We start from the raw sequence: 17,510 nt of genomic DNA, 5'->3' as shown, positions 1-17,510 counted from the left end.
ACAGATAATAATCAGTGTAGCTTTTATAGTTGTACATAATTATCTAGAAGAACTGCTATTCAGGTGCAAGTCAATTTATACACCTGACTCATACATTCATATGAAAAAAAAAATGCAGTCCTATGAACATGCCAGAATATATTGACGTACATGAACTAACTTGATAAATGGGCATTTAAAGCATGCTACCCATTTCTTTTAAATAACACAATTTTACAATGAAGATTTAGTCACAAATTTCCTAATTACAAACTTGGAAAAGACTACACAATCAATGTTCTTTAGTGTTACATTTCATTTAAGGTTTAACATGTGAGTGGTAAATAAGTATAATATATGCGGTGTGCTGGAGTATGTACGCATGCCCATTCAAAAACAACAAAGAGACATTTACAGACCAAAAATCTTTATTCAGCTTCATTTTTCGGTGTAATTAATACACACTTCTCTTTGGGGAAAAAGGAAGTCCTCTCAAACAAAAAAAAAAAGAACAAAAAAAACCCCAAAAAAACAAATGAAAAACGAACAACACATAGGCTGCACACAGCCATTCTGTAAACATGCAAAGAGAGCAGGTTGTTTTTTTTTCCAGAAATGAAGAGTTCCAGTTTTTTTGGGGGGGTTCCACAGATTTGAATGTAACTGGGACAGTGCTTTTTTTTTTTTTTCCTCGAAGAAAGCGATTGGTGGATTTATCGTCTCCGTTCAGCCCTCCTCTCCCGCCTCTGGAAAGGCCCTGTGAGGTTTTGTCCCAGGTGACCTGCGCACGTCACACCTGACCGTCCGTCACGTTTTTTTTCAAGTGCATCTCCGAGCCGAAAAAAAAAACACGCCGCGACCCTTTTCAGAGTTCAAGCTTTTCATTACGAAAAAGAAAAGAGAGACGCGGGATTGGCCACTGGTGCAGGGGGCGGAGCCTGAGGCTGAGTCTCAACCTTCAATGATGTAACCCCCCCCAAAACCCCCTACCCTGGGAACTCAGTCAACAGCCCACAGCTCTTTGCATCAAACTCCGAGCAGTTGTGACTAATGCCATCTGTCAGGACAGCCATTATTTTGCCCATTAAATGTATGTATTTATACATTTTTCAGTCTGGCGATGTGCCACAGACAGTAAATCAATTGAACCTCCGGTCCTATTTGCACACAGCAGCTAAGGCTGTGAAGGGGGGGGGGGGGGGCGGGGGTGGGGGTGGGGGGGGGGGTGAGGAGGAGCTAGAATGACATCACCATCACATGACTGACTGCTCACGGCTCTGAAGGGTGTTCTGTCACAGCAGTGTCCAGAGAAGGAAGCCACCAGGCCAACCAGTCTACCAGAGGTCTGAGTTTGAATGGCCAAGACAAAATGGCCGCCAGTCCCCAGGTTCCCTTGTACATATTTTACAAATGCAATGAGCTTTTTAAAAAAAACTTATGCTTTAAATAAAAAAATATATATGTTGTTCTTTTCTCTCTCTCACGTAGACTCCCGCCCCCTCCCCCCTCCCCTCCATCCTGTTCAGTGCATTAAGGGCCCAATAGGGGAGCCTTGCATGTTTGTTCCAACGCCTGCGTCAAAAAGTAGTAGAAAAAAACACACACACGCACGTACACTCACACACACACACACACACACACACACACACACACACTGGGCCAGTTTGGGAATGAGGTAAGCACGGTACACCTAACACATCTACGTCTCCGGTCTACAGAAAACAAAAAAATACCAAAAAACAAAACAAAAAAAAAAAAAAACAGCTTAGTGGTTTTACAAAATAAACTACATGTTGAGAGGAAGGAATATGAGGATTCTCGCACATTTAACATGACAAATGACTGCGGCAACACACGTGCCGACACACAGTTCTCATCTACTATAATTTATGTGCCCTCTTATTCCGGGGTAGCGGGGGAGAAACCAAGGAGATGACATCACTGAAGAGATGAGAGTTAATTGGCTAATTGTGGAAGAGCAAGAGGAATGAATACGGGTGGGGAGTCGGGGGGGAGGGGGGCAAGGATGGAGTGTTCCCCTAACCATCGTCAGGACGACCGTTCATTCACAGACAACAAACATCATTAGCATGAGAATAGGATTCCACTTGTCGTAGAGGAGTAGTGCACTTATCGCAGAAATGCCCCTCAGAAACCCACCTGCCCCTCCAAAAAAAAAGAAACTAAAAACATAAATACAGCATAACAACCTGTCTAGAGTAGAAATTCTACAGTCCAGGAACAGAGCCTCAGTCCAGCCTACAGGCCCAAGAGGAACCCTCATGATAATGCAATATACCGAAAAATATATTCAAAATATATGTTATCAAGATACTGCAACACTTCACAATATAAGGGCAAATATAAAAATTATTTCCAGTTGCAGATATTGAAATATATATATATATATATATATTTTCCTATTTCACAATACGCTGCTGTGAAATATATGTATCATTATAGTCCACATATGTACAATATATTGCAGTATACTCCTTTGTCAGCTACACGGTGGACTCTTTGGGGCCCTCGTGGACGGCGTTCTTGCAGCTGTACAGCCACTTGATGACGCGGGCGTTCCTCTCAATGATGGACACGCCCGTGGGCAGCTGCTCGGTCAGCTCCTCCTGGAACAGCCCCTCCCCCGAGCGGCGGGAGAACTCGCTGGCCTCCGAGCCCCCGCCCCCTCCGCCGCCGCCGCCCCCGCCCCCACCACCCCCGCCCCCGCTCACGCTGCGGAGGACCAGCGAGAGGGTGTCCACCGAGCTGGCGCCCGACAGGAAGTTGTGGGGTCCGAGCCGCTCCACCAGCTCCAGGTCCAGGCCGCAGAAGTCGAAGAAGCGCTCCTGCTCGGACAGCGCCAGCGAGCCGCGGAGCCGCAGGTCCGACTTGGAGCGCTGGAGCCCCCCCCGCGACCCCCCGCGCCGGGGCACCACCGGCTCCCAGGGGTCCCCGCAGTCCTGCGCGGCGTTCCCGTTGGCGTTCCCGATGGCGTTCCCGATGGCGTTCCCGTTCAGGTGCGCCTCGTTTCGAGCCCTCTCCAGCGCGCAGGTCCCGGCGGGCGTGGCCGGCCGACGCTCCGCCCTCCTGCTCTCCTGCCCGCTCTCATTGGTCCAGGACATGCGCGAGTCCACGTCGCACGAGGGGGTCCTCTCCTCCTCCCTGATGACCATTTTCGGGGACCCCCCCTCCACCCCGCCCCCGCTTTTCTCCCGCATGGAGCCCTGGAAGAGCCGGCGGACGAAGCTGTATCCCTTCAGCTCCCCGTTGGTGCCCGTGCCCCCCCCTCCTCCGCCCCCCCCCGCTGGGGGTCTTGCACTCCTTCTTCTGCCGGTAGATGACCAGGGAGTCGGGCCGCAGCATCCTCTTCCCCGTGCTCCTGCGAAGGACGGGGGCGCTGTGGGGGGCCACCAGCAGAATAGGGGTCGTCGTCATGGTGGTCTTCATCGGCGTGGCGACCGCCGCGAACCCCGCTTTGTTCGCGTTGCTACGGTTGCGCTCCTCCACGTCCAATCCCACGCCCACGCCCACCTGCCGGTTCTCCTTCTTGGCGTCGTTCTCCTCATTCTCGTTCTCGTTCTCGTCGCGGTCGTGGGGGGCGAGCCGCCCGGGGGAGGAGTAGGGGGCGGCGGGGAGGCGGCGAGGGGACAGCCGGGGGATGGAGGAGGCGGTGGACGCCCCGGGGACGGTGAGGGGCCGGCGGGGGGGCGGGGGCGGGGTGGCGCAGGGCACCAGGACGGGCTCCTGCTTGGCGTTGATCACCTGCTGGCTCTTCACGTACTTGGCCTTGTCGGCCTCCAGCCGCTCGACCGCGCTGACGGAGCGGCCCCGCCCGCCCCCGTCCATCTGCCTACGCAGGTAGTCGGGCCCCTTGTTCAGGAGCCGGAGGGGGGAGGGCGAGCCGATGGGCGTGAGGGGCTTCATGCTGCGCCGCCCTGCTGGTCAAAGACATCAAAGCAGGCGGAGGGGCGAGTGGGCGTGTCCCGAAGAGCGAGGACACTCCTCTCTGCGCGACCACCTCCTTCGCCTTCCGCCGACGCTCCGGTGACGCCTAGGGGACTTTTTTTCTTGTCCTCCTTTCTCTCGCCAGAGCTGGATATCGGGTGCGGGAACGTTCCGGTCAGGAGCTTCCGGAAGGTTCTCCTTCTCGAGCCGGAGAGAACCTCCTGGCGTTTTGGGGGGTCCGGGGAGTCGCCCCTCTGGAGGAGGCGACGGGGCGCCGATCTCCTGGCCCGGCTCCTTCTCCGGGGCCCGGCTAAAGTTAGCCGGTTTCGCCGGGTTTCCTGTCGGAAGCAGCCAATCGCGCTGATATCCGTATCTGGTATTTACGCGGCACCCTCGGATGGACGGGCCGGACGCGGGGAATCCTTTATTCCGCCCGCCAAGTTCGCGGCTGAACCAGACGCCCTGCTAGCCCGCAGGAAACCCAGAAATAGCCGCCAGAGTTCACTTTGAATGGGCTGCTATTTTCTGCCTCCTTTTCTTATTTCTTCTCTCTCTTTCTCTCTCTCTCTCTCTCTTTTCTCTCTCTCTCTGTTCAGCTCTCCTTGTTTAATGACGTCCTCTCCTTTGTGTAGGCGGCTGTCGGATGGGGGGAGATGAAGCTAAATGGGCTCTAATATTTGGTCTCGAGGGCTCTTTTTGTTATGGGAGGGGAGGCGGGGGATTCCAGGGTCAGAGGTCACAGCGTACAGGGCAGCACCAGGATGTGCTCCCCGACCCGGGCGGTGCTCAGCGGACGGATAAACGCCCTTCCTCTTCTCCTCTGCCTCCACACCTCGCTCCAGTCCTGACTTCACCCGTCCCTGTGAGAAGAAAAAACAAGACCCTCGTCAGGCAAAGTTACGTGCAGATGTGTTTTGTCTCCAGGATACATACATACACAGATGTTCCCTTAAAGTGACAGTTGACCAAGTTTTCACATTTTTAGTATGCTTTGCTTTCAGTGCAGTTTAAGAAAGTGCTTTTAGCGAATCTGCTGTCCGTGCTAACACTTGCTGGCATCAGTGTCTAAAAAACACAGTAAGAGTCCGTGAACCCACGGGTAGCGCGCACTGAAACTGCAAGTCAGCATGGCCTCCCAGGAAGTTTTTTCCGAGTCGCTCAGTCATACGAACCGTTTGGAAGCGGAGGCACGCAGAAGACACGCCCGCGAGCCGAGCATTTTTTTCTCTCTCTCTCGTCCGGCGTGGAGCGCTGATGACTCACGGCCCCAAAGCCCTCTCTTCCCACTCACTGACCCAGCGGTTTTCCCGTCCGTCGCCATGACGCCACCGCTCAGGCGACCAATGGCTGGCAGGCGCCCCCCCCAGCCCCACCCCCACCCCCCCCGCCCCGGCGGCAGGGACCATAATCCCCGGCTTATGGCGCAGGAGAGCAAACACGAGGAATTAAACTGCGCATTTCACATCCATAAAACCCCGCCCCCCCCCCCCCCCCCACTCCGTTCACCGTTTCCCACACGTTACGTAACCGGAATGGAAGTGGGATAACTCCTCCACGCAGAACAACATGAGAACGTTAATCCGACAGACGTCACAGACGTCCCGGGTCGAGGGGAAAGCGGGAAGCTCCTGCCTCGGCTCGCTGGAGCGGCACGGCGAATGCGCGTTGTCTCACGCTCGGCGGGGGACGGGGAAAAAAACGCTTCTCTCGCTCTCGCACCGAATAAAACCGCCGAAACGCTAAACTTCTAAAAAATTCCCACGGCATCGACGCACCTTCCATGGCCGGCCTGCTGCCTCTGTAGGACCACAGCTGAGCACTGAATGAGATTAATGTTTACACACAAGTGTCAACATGTTTACCCCGAATGTGGTGTGGGGCTATAAATCCGCACCATGCAAACTTATGATGGTTTATGGGGGGACTTATATGGTTATTGGGGGGGGGGGGGGGGGGGATGCACAAATTATATAATTTTTCCCATCCCAATTATCATGCTATAATAACACACACATAGGCCTACACACAACACACAAACACACATGCACATACATGGCTACATTACACTACATACAGTATCCTTTTGTTTATTTGATGGGGACATTGCAGTTAACAGTCATACAACGTTTTAAGATCTGTCCAACGCATTGCTTCAGTGCTTATTGCACTAAGTGTAATTTAATCGGAAACGTCCATATATATTTACAAATATAACCCGAAACGTTACTCTCATATTGCAGGTTTAATATAGACAGGATCACAGAGCATTTCACAAATTAGTTATAAACAGCGGTGGCTTAGTGAAATTACATGAAATTATGAAGTGGCTGTGGTCTGGCCAGCCGAGCCGCTGGCTGTAAACTTAGAGAGAAGTCGGCTGGGCGTGAGCTGGCAGCTCCCGTCAGAGCGAGGCATTTCAGCGCTCGCATCTTCCTGCCGCCGCTGGCGCACACTGTCCGTGTTGTAATATTAAAGGAAGCTTTCACTTTTAATCGTGTTTTGCATGTTCTTTTTCAGTCTCTAACTGAGGAATTCACTTTTTTTTTTTCAACAGGAGCTGCACGTACAGTGCAGTCCATAAGTGTTTGGACAGTGACACAATTTTTGCAGTCTTGGCTCTGTACTCCACCGCATTGGATCTGAACCGAAACAATGGATATGAGGTCAAAGTACAGACTGCCAGCTTTAATTTAAGGGTGTTTACACCCATGTCCAGTGATCCGTGCAGGAATGACATCCATTTTTATCCAGTGCGCTGGAGTAACAGAGCCAACTCAACAAAAACTGCGTCAACGTCCAAACACTTATGGACGGCTGCTGTAATGTCATGGGGTCACATGACTCCCGAAACAGGAAGCCGTCAGAACGCGGAAATGCTCGGGCGAAAACTTCTTTTTCAAAAAGAAGCAAGAAACGAGCGCACGACCAGGCTCGTCAAAAATCCGAGCCGAGAGGGAAACAACACGCTTCATTTGCATTCCTACAAGTACCTCGTTAATAATGAACGAGTCGGAGGATATTTTTCTATGCCGCAAAAAAAAAACAAAGGCTTAAAAAAGCTCCGACTGTAAAAAAGAAAGAGGATGTTTTTTTCAGACCCCATAATGTCAGTGTGTGAGCAAGTACAGATGGAATCGACACACTCCAAGTGTATATATATATGTATATATATATACAACGGGTAGCCCAGCATAGCCAGCAGTCAGAAAATTATTTTTAGGCTATAAGGAGGGCGTGCGCGTGGTGGGGTGACCCAGCGAGCCAGAAGAGGTTAGCAAAATAGTCCTAGTGAGGAGTCCCTGAAGCTGGAAAGAGGTTCTCAACAACGACCGAGCGTGTCATCACTTTGCCACAACGCCAAGCCCCACACAGGAGAAAGGGGTTTTGTCCGCTCGGCTGGTAGCAGATTATCAGGATTGTGTGGATGCCAGTTTCTTTCATTTATATATTTATTTTTATTATTATATGAAAACAGGTGGGAGGAAAAAGGCAGTTGAGTCTGCCGAGGACAGAAAAACCACATCCGCGTTTCCTGTGCTGCTATGAAACCTGGCGGCACGGGGGGGGGGGGGGGGGGTGACCACTTTTCATTAAGCCCCACCCCCCCCACCCCAAAAAAAAAAAAAATCCACAAGCTGGCAGTAAAAACATTTCTTTCAAGCAGAGTTTTTTTTTAATAAGGAACCACATCTGTGCCTAATGGACGAACTGCAGACTCCAGCCCTGGAGAGTAACGGCATTGGTCGGTTTTTGGTGTGTATCAGCAATTGTGATTGGCTGTATTCCACGTACACCGTTTCCAAGGCCAAAAACTGGCAACAGGACAGAAAGGAGTTTGTGACCTCCGGCCTAATGCAGCTGACGTATCAGAGACGGACTCACTGTGTCTGACCTCTGACCTCCGACCCTAAGCAACATTCATTGGAGGGCATAAGAGCCTGCCGTTCGATGACCTTCATTTAGAAATGATCGCTGATTCTGAGCACATCTTGCGCTCTTGTAGGAGGTAAGAACGTCTGGTCGGTCCGGGCCGACTGCACATACCGGACTGCTTACACTCTGTTTTCAAGTCCTCTCAAAAAATGACTGAAGGATTAAAGAATTTCACAACGCTATTCAAAGGTACTCACCTCAAAGCTCGAATCCCTCGCAGGATACTTTTGTAACAGCAGTTCAGGGATTGGCTGCCCACCGCATATTGACTGGTTGTGATGTAACAATGGGTGTGTATTTTTCTTTTTTTTGTGTTGCTACATTGTTGCACAGTTCACGTTGTTACATCACAACCAGGTTCCCACAGCCACAGGAAATGAGAAGGAAGAGCCCCCCCTCACCCCCCCCCCCCCCCCCCAGTACAGTAGGGCGACCACCACTTCCTGGTTTGTAGCGTAGCACCGGGAAGAGTCCTTGAATCAAGCACCAGGTGTGACTCAAGAAACACGAGAACATAAAACACACACAGAGCCGCTAATTTTGGTCCATCCTGTGAGAGAAGAACAATGGCTATAACTATTTTTGAGAGGAAATATATTGGTATTCTTGCCGGCCGTAGAGGAATTCAGGTCATATAATGCTGCAAAACAGCACAGGGCTTCCAGTAGGACGAGGGTCAAAGGTCGTTAAGGCGACTGCCGCCTATTATGCCGGCGGTACTGATGAAGCCCAAGACGAGCTGGAAGTTACAACGGGGCTGAGACGTTATTTTTGGCCAGCCTCGGAGAAAGCTTGCTGCGTTCGCTACAGAATGTAAGGCATGAGTTAGACAGGCAGGGATATGGGAGAAGTGTGGGGTTGGAGAAGAAGAAGAAGAAGAAGAAGAAGAAGAAGAAGAAGAAGAAGAAGATAAAGAGGCTAGGAAGGAGAGATATAAAGAGGCTAGGAAATATTGGAGATAAAGAACACCCAAATTCCAAAATCACCTCAAAATGAGAGAACTAGCGCAATCACGTGAAACGCCTGCAAGATAACTACGAGTCCTTCTACCTCATAAGAGACTTCCACACCTTTCTAATTTTGACTGACCCCCACTCTGCCACCCATCCCCCCCCCCGCCCCCCCCCCCCCCCTCTCCCTGCCCCCCCCCCATCCCGCCAACCCTTCAAAGTGGTCCGCTATAAATCCAGAGCAAAGGGGACTGCAACATTTTCCAGATGTCTGCCAGGAAAGGGTCCTGCTCCTGCGAAGGTTCTGGGAAGGAATTTTCAACAGGTGCTGGGGTGGGGGTAGGAGGAAGGCGGGGGGCAACACCCTGGCTGGGACACATAGTAAAGCATTAGGCATTGTGGTAGGATGCAGGGCGGGGGTTGGGGGGCACCCTTTCCCTTGTGTAATTTAGGATTTTTGGAAAAAAAGGATTGTGGTTTAAATTAGCGTATGAAACCACAAAAATATGACATCCTGAGCATTGTGGTACGTACACAAGCCAGAATGTGAACTACTTGTTCAAAATGAAAACTTTTTTATTTGATTTTCTTCTTAGTTGGTGACAGGGAGACACCCCCCCCCCCCCCCCCCCCCCCCCCCCCCCCCCCCCCCCCCTTACAAGGCTGACCATGGTTAATGCATTTTGAGCGTTTTATTCCAACAGGAACAGAGGTGACGGGTGCACTGTGAAGACCAAACGGTATCGCTACAAAGCTACTGCTCCCCATGGACGTTTGGGTCAAGGGTGAAGGTTTCAGGCTGGGCTGCATGTGATTGGCTTGGACGTGGGAACAGATATAAGCCAGACAGGCGTAGGATCATACACGAGGAATCCTTGGCCTTTGAATGGAAACTAAGCCCTAATCCAGTATTATTTTATTGATCCCTCAACTGGTGGACAAAAAGTTTTAAAAAATCATATTTCTAATTTGAGACTGTCAAGAAATCTTATTTTCTGCATCCAGGGTCTTTTAGGATGACAGCTAACTAGAAGATTGATCTGTAATAACAGGAACATTTATTTATTTATTTATTTATTTATTGGACAGATCAATTTACTGTCAAAGAATAATTATGGATTGAAGCTGGGGATTTCCTAAAATTCCTCAATTTAAGAATTCCTGTTCTATTAATTCCTTCCTATGTTTTTCAAAATCAATTTTTTTACTGAAATGCTGGTCTCTTCCAAAGAGAAGCATTTAATCTGGGAGTCCTAGGTAGACTAGACACACCTTGCTCAGACCCCCTTACCTTAAAACACAGACGACTTTTGGTACACAATAATAATTCATTATTATATTGTGTATTTCTTTTTTTTTAAATCACTTTTTAAATTCAAATTTAGCTTTGAGTTGTAAAAGCAACTGCCTGAGGAGAACCAGTCAGTGAGGTGGGGTTTTTACGTACAGTTGCACAACTGCTGGTCTAACGCAGATCGATGCACATTATCAATATTTATTACAGACCCACACCCCCAGTCCTACGCGAGACACTGCCCATGGAGGAAACAGGACTATTTATAGCCTCTGGCCAGCAAGACTGCTGGCAGAACGTTGTTCTGGACATACAAGGGCATTCCAAGCCTATATAACAAAACTGTAAGTGCTAATGGACCTATAGATCAAAGAGATCAGTGCAAAATAGGCACATTAAAAGTTCATAGCATTGAATGCTGAGTGAGTGTGCAAAAGGTTTAAGGCCTTAGGAACATCAGGATTTCGGGGTCACTGTCTCCCTCTATTTAATCACTTTCTGTCAGTCAGTGAAAGGATAATAATAATAATAATTATAATAATAATAATAATGTATAAAGTACATTATGTAAGAAGCACTTTGCAAATTAAAGAACAAGGCAACAATAAAAATAATAAAAAATAGAATATATTAAAATTGAACAAGGCAGTTAAAATAGCCTCTTAAAATAAGACAGTATGTTACAAGTAAGCAGAAGTGGTCAGATAAAGTTAATATGAATGGAAATGAAAGCCCAGTTTTAAAACAAAAACAGTTTCTGAAAAGGATTTAAAAGCAGTTAATGTTGGCTGAGCTGTGATGCCTCCCTGGCAGGGATGTCCTCACTCTAGCGGTCTGCAAGGGGCGGGGGGGGGGGATTAGGGGGGGGGGGGGCATGTCCACACTTCCCCTCTCACCTGGGGGCGGGGCATCCCCTTCTCCCCGGCCAGCCCACGGTCACCCAAACGGCAGTTAGTGGCCAACAACGGCCCCCATTGAGGGCGAGGACCACAAACCTGGACTCCGCTCCACCTTTCTCTGCCCCTGGTCTCAGTTTAAAGACCCCTGGCCTCCCCAATAATGCCATCAAGACCTGCCTTTCTCCTCTCCCTTTGAGAAGCAATTAACCCCTGCTGTGCCCCCCCCCCCCTTTCCTTATCCCTCCGACCCCCCCATGGATCTCCCCGGGCCTAACGTTCTGTCCAGCCTGCAGGGCGGGGGCTAAGCCCGGTCGTTCTACGCCCCCCCCCACCCCCCCCCCCCATTGGAAGAGGAAGAACACATTCTGTGCCTCGCTGCTTCAGAGAATCTGGACAAAATGGGCCCTGATGCAGGAAGGGGCAGAGAGAAAAGAGTGGGTGGGGTGGGGGGCTGGGGGGGGATTTGGGTAGTCACATGATAGGTTGATCCTGGCTCACCGTTAGACTGGGGGGTAGGTGAAGCCAGAAAGGGGGGGAATGGGAGGGGTGGAGTTAGGTCCCCTAAAAGCACGCTCAATTTAGGATTTTAATCAATTTCGCGTTTTAATTATCTGACTGCTCCAGGCAAAAGCCCCCCCCCCGGTTTAGGACCGTGAAAGCAGGAAAGGGTCGGCGGGGGGTGGTGGGGGGGTGGAGGTGGTGAGGTGGGGGTGGTCGCAGCAAAGTTCAGAACAAGGTTTGTGCAGTGAGGACAGTACAAAGAAGCCTCTTTAACCGAACCCCTCTCTGTTAACCCCCTCCCGTTCACCCAGTGCAGTGTGCTTGAATTCTCTGAGCTGCAGTCAGATAAGAGACCATCTCTTTGCCCCCTGAAGAGGGGGGGTGACAGGACTGCAGGGAAACAGTGGACTTATTCCTAGACTCAGAGAAGAAGCTTGTTTTAAATTTCGGAGAGCTTCAGCGTTTAAAAAAAAAAAATCTCTGTCACATGATCCACCCCTCCCTCCCCTGCCTGAAAACGCACTCTCTGCCCTAGCAGAGCCCCGGCTTTGAAGAGGGGCATCTGGCGCTGCTGCTTCAGGAACCGAGGGGCAACTTTATGCCTTGTCTCCCCCTCTCTCTCTCTCTCTTCCTGAAACATCTGGCTCCCCTCTGCTGTGTTACGGCGTGCGTGTGTGTGTGTGTGTGTGTGTGTGCGCACGTGTGTGTGTGTGTGTGAGTGTGTGTGTGTGTGTGTGTGTGCGTGCGTGTGAGTGTGTGCGTGCTTGTGTGTGTGTGAGTGTGTGTGTGAGTGTGTGTGTGCGTGTGTGTGTGTGTGTGTGTGTGTGTGTGTGCGTGCTTGTGTGTGTGTGTGTGAGTGTTCGTGCATGCGTGTGTGTGTGTGTGTGTGAGTACAGCCATGTACTGCATTTTCTGTCTGAATGACAGCCAAACCTACAAACTTTATAATCTCCTGAAAGGCCTTTTTTAACAAGCCACCCGCTCTTGTTAACACGTCTGAGGGACACAATACCTTCAAGGAACTGTGCCCTTCCAGGACTTCATTTTGACTTAATGACCACAATAATTATTCATCATCAAAAATTTAAAATTTTTAAAAAAAAAAACATGCTGGCCTTTAATTGCATTCAGCCATTAAACCAGCGCCCACAAAAGAGCCGGACTAATTGTCCCTGAGGGGGCCTGTCGCGTGATTAAAAAGAGCGCCTTTCATTTCCAACCTCATCAGAAAAAAGAAGAAGAAAAAAAGAAATAAAACTTGCGTTATTGATGGGCGCAGACAACGGCGCTGTCTGGCCGGGGCGATAAGAAGTAGTTCCAGACGTCACGTCTCATTATTTCACCTCCCGAAAAAAAAAAAAAAAAAAAACTCTGGGGCAATAAAATAAAAGTGAAGACAGAGCAAGGGGGACGCCCCGCGTCACCCACCACCACCCCCCCCCCACCACCCCCCCAAAACACAAAGCGGTCCGGCGTAAATCTGACCGCTCTTTGTGCGCCCTTGAGTGTCGTTCGGACGGGCGATGTACGGGCTCTGTACGCCCCTTCCACTGTCCCGCCTGACAAGGCGGGTCACGGGGGACAACTTAGAGGGCCACCCGCCCCCCCCACCCCCCCCAAAAAAAAAAAAAAAAAAAACACAAGGAGGGTACTTAACAACGTCCAGTGCGCCTCCTTTGTCATTCAAAGCTAATGACCGTTAAGGAAGAACAGGAGCATCACATCCTCCTGGCAGAGCAGAGGCGCATGCACAGACAGGGCCACCAGCGCCTGGCTCGTACCCGCTCCCAACAAAGGCTCCGGCAGAGCAGGTCTCCCTCAGTCCAGCTCTGGGCTTTGTTCAGCTGCTGTACGTGTGAAAAACGAGCTTTACTAAAAAAAAAAACCCAAAAAAGCTTAAAAGCGCTTGCTTCTGTCCCCCTTCCCGAAGAGCCGCAAAACCCGGGAAAATTACCTGGGTCGTTTTTGTCATTTTGTCGTTCCGAAAACGCTGGTGAGTGTGCGCGCGTTGCCCCGTCTGCACTAATTAGGGCCGGTAGTGCAGGCCATTGTGCGGTTGAGGGTTCGGTTGAAGGAAAGAAGATCCTATCTGGAGTGTAGCGCAGTGGGTAAGGAACTGGGCTTGTAACCGAAAGGTCGCAGGTTCGATTCCCGGGTAAGGACACTGCCGTTGTACCCTTGAGCAAGGTACTTAACCGGCATTGCTTCAGTATATATCCAGCTGTATAAATGGATACAATGTAAAAATGCTATGTAAAAAAGTTGTGTAAGTCACTCTGGATAAGAGCGTCTGCTAAATGCCTGTAATGCAATAATGCAGTCTGTCCTGCTCCAGCACTGACCGAACGGAGCAGCACTGACACAGCACTGACACGGTACAGACGGCGGAGAGAGAGACGGGACACAGGCGTGATTAGAACCGCACGACAGACTCCCTTTTCTCCTCCGCTGCAGGACCTGAGCTCAGCACGCTCTTTAATCTGGGTGACCCACATCGTTACATCGTTATGTTGCAATCTCTCTTCCCGCCCAATTTGGCAAGATTCTTTATTCTTTTATCTCGGCCGATTTATATTAATCCCCCTCCACCAAAGAGACAACAGAGCCGCCACTTCAAAGGACTGTAACTCGCAGCTTTAGACCTCAGTGGTCTCGGTAAATTAGGCCAGACGTATATATTTTCTAAAAGATTCTGCCCTCATTTTCCCCCCAGTTAGGAAAAGCCACTTTGTGTGAGTTCATTGCCGTGTCCTTCGCTGTCACGCGCTCACCTCCAAAAACACTCCTCTGCTTCCACGTTTCACTCCAGAGTACACCCGGTTAGCTGCACACAGACAAACCAGCACGCTTCACAAAACTTAGAAACACTTGCTTTTTTCACAAGTATTTTAACCCCTTCGGTTGTAAGATCACAAATACGTGATTAGACTGTTCTTAACTGAACATTCTAATTCTGATGTCACAATCACTCCTGGTGACCGACAGCAACGGAATTCTAGAACACTCACTTAGAATTTAGGGGAAAAAAACATTCCAAATAACCTACTCTTCAAAGGGTTAAGCAGGCTCAATGTTGGGTTAAACATGCCGGCCACTTCCTGGGGGGACTCGAACCCACAGCCTTTCCGTCACCGACTCCCCTGCCTCACGCTCCGTACGGCCGTCTCCGTGGTAATCCGTAAGGCGATGCAGCAGCGGTGCCCCCCCCCCCCCCCTTTGGAATGTTAAGCTGCTGGTGTATTGCCTTACTGTTGACGAATGAAGCAATGAGGAGGAGAGGGGAGCAGCCCCCAGGGTGGGGGGGGGGGGGGGCAGACGAAGGGGTGGGGGGGGTATTTGATGGACGCAGGGAAAGAGTACCTTGTGTCCTTGACCTCATGCCCTGCAGGTACAGTGTGTATGTAAACCAAGGTCCTCCCGGATAGAATAACTATGATGAGTAATCAGCAGGGGTTGGGCTGCCAGCAGTTTGGGGGGAAGGTGGGGGGGGGGCGGCATGGAGACCCCTGGAGGGGGTGAGGTTGTCCTTCATTAGTGCATAATAATTATGCTCAGGGATGTAAACATATTCACAGTTATGTACAAGTTACTTGCAAGTCTGCGCATGTATGCACAAGCATACACAGTTACGCATAAGTATGTGCAGGTATGCACAGGTAACCACAGGTATGCACAGGTACGTGCAGGTGTTCTTTATGCGCAAGGATGCACAAGAATGTGCACATGCGTACATGCGGGAAGGCACACGCACGTGCAAGTATGAGCTAGCATGCGCAGGTCTGCGCAGGTCTGCACAAGGCCTGTGTCAGTACGCGTCAAACGTCAGCAGCCTGTGCTACTGAGCATCTGCCTCCTTCATAACTGAGGGCCGTTCCAGGTCAAATAACCATAAAAACGACATTCGAGACGTAGCGAGAAAATGGCGATAACAGGCGTTAGCGTCTGAGCGTGGGAGCGGACTCCCGTCCGAGAAAATGTAACGTCTCTCTCTCTCTCTCTCTCTCTCTGTCCCTCTCTCTCTCTCTCTCTCTCTCTCTCTCTCTCTCCCTCTCTCTCTCTCCCTCTCTCTCTCTCTCTCTCTCCCTCTCTCTCTCTCTCTCTCTCTCTCTCTCTCTGTCCCTCTCTCTCTCTCTCTCTCTCTCTCTCTTTCTCTCTCTCTCTCTCTCTCTCTCTCTCTCTCTCTCTCTTACTCTCTCTCTCTTTCTCTCCGTTCTCGGAACCAGCCTTAAACACATGTATAAATCCACTCCCTGTCCCCTGCGTCTTTTCACACATCCTAAATTATGAATGGCACTCCTTGGAGCGCCACCGCTTCGAACCGTTGCACCGCGCGGACGAGGGGGGTCCCTGCATCCGGGACGCTGCTAAGCGCTGGATTTTTAGTGTTTTTTTTTTTTAAACAGGGGAACCTGTACATTACGCAAAGAGTCGACCCACTTTTGCAGTGCATTAGCGGCTAACGCAGAATGGAGAGCTTTTCACACGCAAGCCAGGGTCAGGACCAGTTTTTAATTTCCACTCTTGCCTTTTTTTTGCGATTGCGTTTGTTTGGTCACTCGCACACTTCCCCTTATCGGTTTGATAAAGGTCGGACGCGGAGGCGATAACAGCACCCATGTGACCCTAAATCTGATAATCATACAGGAAGCCAAGAGCCTATAAGAACGCTCCATTTACGACCTTCGGCCTCTCCCATGCAGCACACACTGGTGTTATTTTTACAGGGAGATCTGTGAGGCACTTGGAGTCTCTGGAACTTTACCGCAGAGGAATGCGCATGGCACAACTGCAGATCGATCTTTAAATTCATTCACTGCTCACTTCACTCATCTTTCTGTTCTTGGCCCCCCATGTTGACATTTACATGAATGTAAAACATTGTCATTGTTGAGGAGAAAAAAGAAAAAGGAAAACTCTTTTTTATCCGAATGGTTACCTGAACACTTTCTCCACCTCTTTCCATAAGAAAAAAAAAACGTCATAATCATCGAGGTGGGGGCTGTGCTAGCACATAATATTGTAACAACGTTTCAACAACATAATGGGAACATTTTAACAGCAAATGGCGTTAATATCCATTCTGCGGATATGTGGGTGGGTGGGTTGAGTGGGTAAAGGTGGGACAGGGGTGCAATACTGTCACATTTGCCCCCCCCCCCCCCCAGAGGTGCAAATCCAGCCGTAATACGTTGTTTCCCAGCACACTGAGCCCTGGGATGCGGCTTCTCGTTCTTGGCCGGGGTAACCGGGGAGGCCACATCGATTACCTGCCCCTCTCCTCTGGACGAACGCAGGCCTGAATTCAGCGACAGCAAACAGGCTAATCGCTTTCCACCAGCACGATAACGACATCAACAAGGTCGGTAATCGATGGCTTCACCCAGCACTGGAAAAATCAATGCGCACTGCCTAGGTCTATTAGACCTCGATCTATTCGTCATTATTTCTTTCAATATATATATATCTTTATATATAGCCCAAGCAACAGCCACCACGTCAACTAATGTGCTTTCATTCCAGCAATTTGATAGCATTGCATCAAAGTTAAAAGAATGTTGTGAAAATAGTATACGTCAGGTACACTGAGCAGGACAGGCGTATGCTGTGTGTCAGGTAAGGTACCATGTCACAGGTGTCCGTGGGACAGATTCAGTCAATATTTTTTACGCTGGTCCATAACTCCCCCTCTTTCCCAGTCATGCCAATCTGTTGGGCCCGCACAACCTGGGAAGCTGGGCTCCTTAATTAGTGCTCCCCCCAGCTCGGCCCGGCCCGGCCCATCACTAGCAGACCCAAAACGCCACTGCTGAAATCGCTCCTGGGGCCAGAACGGACAGGCACCTAACCGCCAGAGCCAGAGTGTGTGTGTGTGTGTGTGTGTGTGTGTGTGTGTGTGGGGCGGGGGGGGGGGCTGTGGCGGAGGCACGGGTAGGGGGGGGTGGCGGCTGCCACCGTGATGCGTCTTCCGCCCATCAAAAGGCTCGGGTCCATTATCACGCGCCAGCGACG

At 50.4% G+C, this 17,510-nt stretch overlaps 1 protein-coding gene across 1 annotated transcript in view; it reads right to left on the bottom strand.

Moving 5' to 3' along the window:
- Positions 1–1,194: 1,194 nt before the first annotated feature.
- The window catches only part of si:ch211-107n13.1 (uncharacterized protein LOC798535 homolog), a 24,566-nt gene continuing 8,250 nt past the window's right edge, over positions 1,195–17,510 (bottom strand). Inside the window, 2 exon segments of the mRNA XM_035406975.1 lie at positions 1,195–3,281; positions 3,283–4,784. Coding sequence (XP_035262866.1) covers positions 2,484–3,281; positions 3,283–3,903 — 1,419 coding nt within the window. The 5' untranslated portion in view covers positions 3,904–4,784 and the 3' untranslated portion in view covers positions 1,195–2,483.

The sequence above is a fragment of the Anguilla anguilla genome, chromosome 1 (assembly GCF_013347855.1).
Source record: "Anguilla anguilla isolate fAngAng1 chromosome 1, fAngAng1.pri, whole genome shotgun sequence".
In the NCBI taxonomy this organism is placed as follows: Eukaryota; Metazoa; Chordata; class Actinopteri; order Anguilliformes; family Anguillidae; genus Anguilla; species Anguilla anguilla.
The sequence above is the reverse complement of the archived record's forward strand: the minus strand, read 5'-3'. Positions and strand labels throughout refer to the sequence as shown.